The sequence below is a fragment of the Lepisosteus platostomus genome, chromosome 4 (assembly GCF_059453375.1).
Source record: "Lepisosteus platostomus isolate fLepPlt1 chromosome 4, fLepPlt1.hap1, whole genome shotgun sequence".
NCBI classification, from domain to species: Eukaryota; Metazoa; Chordata; class Actinopteri; order Semionotiformes; family Lepisosteidae; genus Lepisosteus; species Lepisosteus platostomus.
This window is the reverse complement of record NC_142614.1, coordinates 7681085-7688710: the sequence shown is the minus strand read 5'-3', so window position 1 is coordinate 7688710 and position 7626 is coordinate 7681085. Positions and strand designations below refer to the sequence as shown.

Here is a 7626-nt window from a genome sequence, read left to right as displayed (position 1 = left end):
GGAGGGGAGTCCCCATTACCTGTAAAGCACTGAGTGGAGTGTCCAGAAAAGCACTCTAAAAAAGTGTAAGGAATTAACTCTTTATAGTGACCTATGGATACCTGACTGCCCGACCTTGTGATGATCAAGGCCAGGGACATCTCTTAAAAGTAGCTGGGTAGCACCTAGACCTTGGGACCAGTGAGCAGGCATATGCTTGTCCAGGCTCTAGGACAGACAGAACAGCATAGTGTCCTGGTGAAAACAGGGACAAATGTACAGCTTCCCATAGTGCACATACTATTAACCTACAAATTGCCATGTGCCCCTCCCTCCAGTGAGGATGGCTTAATTTACCTACATTGTCCAATAAAGTGCCAATGCACCTAACAGACAAATAACCACTTTCACAGCAGCTTAAGTATTCCTATGCTCTGTATACAAGTTCTAAGTTTACAACCATAGGGATATTAAAATGTAAAGGGAAATCCATTTAATTGCACATGCATGCTAATGGTTCTCTCAAGAGAAAACATCTTTACCAATTGTAGAGGTTCAAGAACCAATAGTCTGATCACTTAACATTAGACCTCATGCTTCAATCAGTAATCAGGCTAATCAAGTACTGAAGGGACATCATTGATCTGGTGACTATTAGCACAGAGCTGTCCATTCCTTTACAATGGATGAGCAGTAACTATACAGCAGCCAGCAATCACAAATGCCATTAGAACCAACTCCAATGCAATTTGGAGCTACCAGGTCAGCACCTAGGGTTCAACTTTACAGAATCAGGCACACATCCAAGTGCCAATTGTGTGCAACTTCCATTCTGAATGTGCCTGAACATCTAAAAGTCCAAGCAATAGTCTCACAGGGCCAACCAAGAGATGGAGTAAACATGATCCTTAGTCTAGACCCTACAATGGTCCCTGGCCTGTTGGTATTTCTGAATGAAACCATCCAGTAAGTTACTGATTGGATTGACCCAATACCATATACAGAGAAACCTGTAGGAATGGCAAAGGATCTTACAAGATGCAACTCCAGAGGATGAAGTTTGAAGCATGTAATCAAATCCTCTAGTGCTATTCATTTCACTTGTCCCTTAGTTCCAACAGGAAGGGATTTTGACTCACATGCCATCCAAAAACCTTACACCATTTCCTCTTGGAGGAGGAACCCCCCCCATCCACATCATTGAAGGAGCACTTTAGTCAGTTCCATACAATGCCTGAAGCATACTGCTGAAGTGGGATGCAAAACAATGAAGGACAAAATATCCAAATGGAAGTTCAAAGTTTTATTGGCAAACAATTTAGCATCTGGTTTTCACAAACAGAATAGAAGCAAGCAAGAAAACACCCAGGAAAACGATGGCAACTCCCAGGGCTGGTACAGAGGGGGATTCCAGACCTGGAAACAATGGAAGTCAAATCAGATCAGGCCCAGAGCAGAGTGCTGCAGTGAGAAGAGGATCACTTACCTTCCTCACCCTGCAGAGGGGAAGCAACAGCCTCCTTGTTGGCATCTTTACCTGCAATAGGAGCATAGGTCACTTAGGAGTTCACTACCCTGCAGCCCCTCCAACTAACAGGGAGAGTAGAAAGAATGTTACCTCTCATAATGCCATTGTGGGTGCTTGGGACAGCCCTGCTTCTTTTCAGGCCTGCAGGTGGAAGAAAACCCATTGCATTATTGGTGAGAATCTAGCACCAATTATAGAATTCAACACCAAGACATACAATCCAACATTCAGTTAAGAGAACACTGGTGAGGGCTAGGTTCCCTCACCACCACCCTACATCATAATGGAGGAAGTTAAAGTTGCAGTGACTAGTCTTACCTTTGGAAGGGTAAGCCTGGATAAGGGAGCCAATGCCAGCACTGCGTGGAGCTGGAACAGGCACCCAGTCCAAAGCCAGCATCAGGGTGTCATTAACAGGGTAATAACACCGTACAGTCAACCTAAGAAGAGAATATGGAGATGTTATGCTCAACAGGATCCACTCCAGGCCAAGACTGAACACCATCCCAGTCTAGAGGGATATCCAACCAAAACATTAAAGAACCCAACCAGGAACTAGCCAGCTACCTGTATTCACTGTCCCTTGTGATAACTGGAGCGCTCTCAGGCAGGAAAACCCCATTGAATACTACCTCATTTTCATACATCAGATAGTGATCATCAACCTGGAAAGAGAATCATTTGAGCACTGTGGAGTCAGGAATAGTGTAGAGACACGTGTCCCCATTGCAGCAAGGCACTTTAAGTATACACAAGCCTTTACTCGCCCATTTAACCCTCCCCACAGAAGAATTTGTTGCAGTTCACTGGAATCACCAGCAAGAGATAAGTGAAAGGTGAATATCCAAGCCCATACCATGAACCTGGTTCCACAGGTAGTCACACTGAAGGTGAACAGAACAGCTGTAGCATTGGTTTCATTGGGCTTGCAGCTTCTGTCCAGGAGGGTTGTTCTGAGAGGGTCAACCATGGGAACTGTAGATGCAACACTGGCCACTACGGTCATAGTCCCATTTGGCATACACACTGAAAGAAGAAAGAAACATTATGGGAGGCCTTCACACTGGACTCTACGAGAAAGTTAATGAAGACTCCTTACCAACAAGCTCCTCAGAATTGAAGGGACAGCGCTTTGTGCTCACTGCTACCACACTTAAGGTGCTGGCATCCCTTATGCTAAGTGTGAAGATGGCAAAGAACATATTGAGGCCAATATCCTGTTGGGGGGACAACAGGTGGAAACATGAGTTGCTTTTCCCCATAAACACCATAAAATACAAGGACACCAAACCAAGTACAAAACACCAAGGATATAATTCATCATGTTTGTTCAGTTCTGACACTTTTGGGTCAAACATGTACATCTGTGTGCATTAAGCCTCCAGCAATGAGGAGCAGAACAGTTTCAAGAATACTAGTCCTTCTTGATTAGTAAAAACATCAAGACTACAGATCCTCTTACCTCATAGGTGTACCCAATCGTATAGAGTGGCACCTCCAGGGTGAGGCCTTGGGTGGTGTTCTTGAGAATGTAACCCCGGTTTGCTGCCAGCTCTGGGGTCAGAGGATCAGAGCCAACACAGATCTCCCACAAGTAGAACATTTCCATTTGTGTTATAGAGAATAAAATGCTCTTTTCCTTGCATACAGAAGTGAGGTCTTGGTTAACTGAAGACAGAAAGCAAGATGGGTTAAAGCATTGAATTCCCATCCCTTCATGTGCTTCAGGTTGGATTTCCAAGGGGTGATCTTGTGCAGAAGTACAAGACCCACAAACCACCCCACCCCCCAAAGTAAAAGACTTCCACATTGGGCACGATGGAAGCTAATCAAGGTTATGCCAGGAGAAATCTGGTTCATGTAGGTGCTAGAAATTTGCAGTCATTAACCTTATTGGGTAGTAAGGGATTAAAATGAATCTGGTCAAACTTACTAGGTATGCGGATTTGTGCAACCACAGTAGCTGGGTGGTAGTAGGACTCATTCTGTGGGACAATGTTGAGAGTGTAGTTGATATTCAAGACATACATCATGGTTGTTGGTCCCGAATACTGCAAAGACATGGGGCATGCAGTCAGTTTCTATACATTACTGATGCTCACAAAGTATTTAAAAATAAAAGATGTAGGTCTTACACTTTTTAGTACAATTGGATCTTCAAAGGGGACCTTGAGCACATAAGCATGGGTGCCATTGGGGTGCTGGACCGTCGAGATAGTAAAGCCACGGAGTTGAGCTTGAGGTACAGTTAGGGGCACCCCATTGAGATCCACAGCAATTAGCGCCACATCAGGGTTGAAGACACCCAGATAGACAGTGAACACTCTCTCTGCCAGGATGGTTTCTGAAGTATTAAAACAAACCACAAGCCATCAAGGTGTTAGCGATACCTTAACCACTAAAGGAAAGATGCAATTAAGGAACTGCTGAGTGTTTAAAGAAGTAAAACTCCCAGTTCTACTTTAACCCACCTTCAATATAGAAGGGCAGATCTGCATATCTCATCTTACTACTGGAAAAAAAAAAAGCTGGGGCTCTGGCAGGATTAGAGCCAAGGTGAGGGAACCTTTCAGGTGACTTACGGTTAATGGTAAAGGGAGTCTGTGGCAAGTAAGGGGTGTGGACTAGTCTCGCCATCCTGTGTCTGGTCAGCTCCTGGCTCCCATCAGCAAAGATGTGCTCATAGTACAGGTTAATGATGTAGCGCTCACTATACTGGTTGTCAATCACATGCACCTGTAACATTGAGGTGGAGGAGAGGGGAGACCACAATCATTGAGTTTTAAGGAAGGAGTGGTACAGGATTTAGGTTAGTAGGATTACATGGTTTTGTTAAAGCAACTCTAGCATAGTTGCCAATTGAAGTTGGTTGAGAGTTCCATCTGCATTAACATACAGTAGGGACAACCCATCAAGACTATTTAGACCAATTCAATGCTTACCTCTCTGGACCCTCCATCAGCCCCAAAGGGAATTTGGATCTCCACCAGTGTTGGACCAACATTCATTCCATAACCCTTCTGCAACATGGTAGCATTATCCAGCAGCAGGCCCTCCACACCCATGCGGATGCTGCTACTCACAAATCCAGTGGGAACCTGGACCAGTGGGCGCATCACAATAGGGGTACTCCACAACAGATTAGTACCATCAAATGAGCCAGGATCTTAAGGGGTGGGGCAAAAAAAAAAAAAAAGGAACACTTTAAAATGGATTCTTGTCTTCTCCAACTAGGACAGCTTAGGGCACAAAAAGAGATACTTGCTTGTTGTACAGGCTGTTGACATGTCAATAAGAACCAGCATCCACTTCTGGCGGTAGAAGATTGTCGCATGGATAGTCTCCACCTGAATGCCATTAACCTGGAAAGGAATCAAACTCAAAATTCCGCTGCAAAGGGGGCACATAACACCCACCTCCACCATGCCTTTTGTACTGTGGTACTAGAAACCCTTACCATGACCAGCTCAGAGAGGGGCTGTCCATACGGAGAGCGGAACACAACCCTTCCAGGAGTAGAACCCATCACATATCCCTGGCTCCAGGCATAGCTTGTGTTCATGGTCGTAGGAGCCAGGCCAGTTTTTAGGAAGACCACCTGCCATGTAGCCAAGGCAGCTCTTTGGGCCTGTGGAGAAGCATTTGGTTTACAATCCAGTCCCCAAAGATCAGATTGGCACATAATGAGTTGTGGGGGTATTCATCTATATGAAGTATGAGGGTCTTCACAGCTACTGTTAGATGACAGTTGAGAAGGGTTGGAAAGCTGGAGTGCATAAATAATTGTACAACATATTACCCTTTAATATTACTTACTATGGAATAGGTGATATCCCATTCTTGGGAAATTATCTGGGTCTGAGAGATCTGTGGCACAGTCCTTCTCACAGACACCTTAAAGAAAGCACATTATATTACAGGGTAGGAGATTCAGTCATAGATAAATAGTTTAAGTACAAGACCTCAAAGCTAGTATTAAAATTCAGTTGACCTATTCCATGCAGAAGTAGGTTACCTCCATGTAGTTCTCCTCACAGATTACTTCCCTTGCATTCCATGGGATACTCAAGGCGCAGGTCTTGCTCAGGGGGAAGGTTGTCTCTCCACCAGAGGGGTCAATTTTCACAAAGTTAGAAGTGAGGGTAAAGACACTGTCAAGCTGAAAGAGGTACCAGGACAGGACATCAATTTAAGAAACACCACTCCAGGATTGTGGAGGACTATCATAACCCTGAATTACAGGGACTATTGATTTAGCCAGTGTGGAGTACTTATGTCTATTTTGAGAAGTCCTGTTCTTTGGCAACCAACCTGAGGTTGCCATGTTAAATAATGCAAGTCACAACCGAGGCATACAAGCATGTTTAGTTTAAAAGTAACTTGCAAATGTACTAAACTTGTTTAGTAGTTCTTTATGGCACATTAAGAGCCAGGAAAAGGCTTCCATCTACAGTGAAAAAGGTAGACGATTCCCACCTCATTGTGTACATAACAGGCAAAGTAAGAAGCTCTGAAGATCAGCCGGCCAGTCACACTGTTATTGCTGTAGGTGAAGCCACACTCCGAGGCAAGCGGGTCAATGATCCGTCGCACAGTTGCACCATCTAAGAGAGTTTTAGGGGGTTACCAAGATTACTTTAAACAGGTACTGAGCTCCCCCCCTTAAGACTCTGAAGTAATTGTATTAAACAACCATGTGGAGCAGTAATTATACAGCATGTTCATCCCAATGCACCAGGAGTGCCAGAGAGGAGCCAAAAGGTTTTACTTACTAACAATATCAAAACGATATCTACTGCCAGCAAAGGCAGTATCCAAGGACACCCAGAAGTACCGATCCCGACACTCAATCACCATCGCACCTGTGACCAAAGAAAAGGTCACCTCAGGGGTGGTGTAGCACAGTAACAATTATACTACAGACTCAGGTAATTTGTTTCAGTGTGCTGAAGGACATCTTAGTAGGTAAAGCAGTGTAGTTCCACTAGCCTTCACAATGGAAGGCCTGAACAAGGCGATTAGTATGGCCAAGCACAACATGCCTCATGGAGACCCTTCCACCATCGCTGACATAAGTAACTCTCCCCCTCCCCACCACCACCAAGCTGCAGAATTTAGAGCCTTCGTAACATTGCATCCCACCTTGTACTGCCCTGGATATAGTTCTTACCAGCAGGAGGAACTGCCCCATGAACATCCACAGGTAACACTGCACACAGCAACGTTACCCTGGAACAAGAGGAATGCCAAGTCACTAAAACAGCCAACCATCAGTTCCTTAAATAGATAACTCACCAGGCACTTGAGCAGGGCTAGACACCACAGCTCCAAACCTCTAATGGTGTTAGGGCAAGCCAGTAAGGGGGAAGAAAAAAAGTTGAGAAACTAGGACTGGAGTGTTAGAATACTGTTTCTCCCCCCCACCAGTTTGCTTTAAGCAGAGCCCCCCCTTTTCCAACTGGACCAAGTACCAGACACCTGCACTTAAGTGGAGAAATGGTATAAGAAAACAGCTTTTTTATCTTACACATCTCCCAGAAGACAGCTAGAAGTGCACTGAACTACAATCAAACACAAACTCGAAAGTCACCCTAGTAGGAGCCCCAAATCCGTAATCATCATCCTTGCGCTGCTGTAGTAAAACAAGGCGCCCCAAGCTCAGCAGAACGGTCTTTTTCCTCCCCCTGGTCTTGAAAACAGAAAACTGGAACGAAAACTCGCTTGATTTCCCGAGAGCCGCTGTGGAGTTTATAAAGCGAAAGAAGCACGGCACTGACCAATAGGAAATGATCACCTGCGCCGGGTCGCTCGCCGTCTGCATGACTGCGTTAATCAGCGACACCTGTGAACGTTTTCAAGCTTTCTCACCCGATTTTCCTGCTGAATGTGTAACTCGTTTTGACTGTTTGAAGGTGCGGGCTCATATCTTACGCAAGAGCAAACGACGTTAATTGACGCCGCTTTCGTCCTTTAATTATGAAAGGTGGGTAGCAATGTTGAAGTTACGGAAAAGTGCGGAATGAAGTTGTCCAATTCACTTGACAGTCGCCCTAGGCTTCGTCCGGCGTCTGCCATTCGTCCTTGTAATGTTTATAGTCTTAAAGCGGGAAAGTAAAATT

General features: G+C 44.9%; 1 protein-coding gene across 1 annotated transcript; it reads right to left on the bottom strand.

The window, feature by feature from the left end:
- Positions 1 to 1267: 1267 nt before the first annotated feature.
- On the bottom strand, positions 1268 to 7237 carry LOC148672369 (uncharacterized). The gene is made up of 20 exons (XM_088628043.1): positions 7098 to 7237; positions 6678 to 6736; positions 6280 to 6369; positions 5984 to 6111; positions 5523 to 5666; positions 5324 to 5401; positions 4965 to 5135; positions 4773 to 4869; positions 4450 to 4673; positions 4090 to 4243; positions 3643 to 3851; positions 3441 to 3558; positions 2970 to 3175; positions 2607 to 2724; positions 2364 to 2533; positions 2075 to 2172; positions 1826 to 1947; positions 1598 to 1648; positions 1466 to 1516; positions 1268 to 1395 (listed from the first exon to the last, which is right to left on the bottom strand). The coding sequence occupies exons 1-20, from the start codon at positions 7127 to 7129 to the stop codon at positions 1298 to 1300; spliced, it is 2418 nt and encodes an 805-aa protein (XP_088484169.1). The 5' UTR covers positions 7130 to 7237; the 3' UTR covers positions 1268 to 1297.
- Between the last annotated feature and the right edge of the window lie 389 nt (positions 7238 to 7626).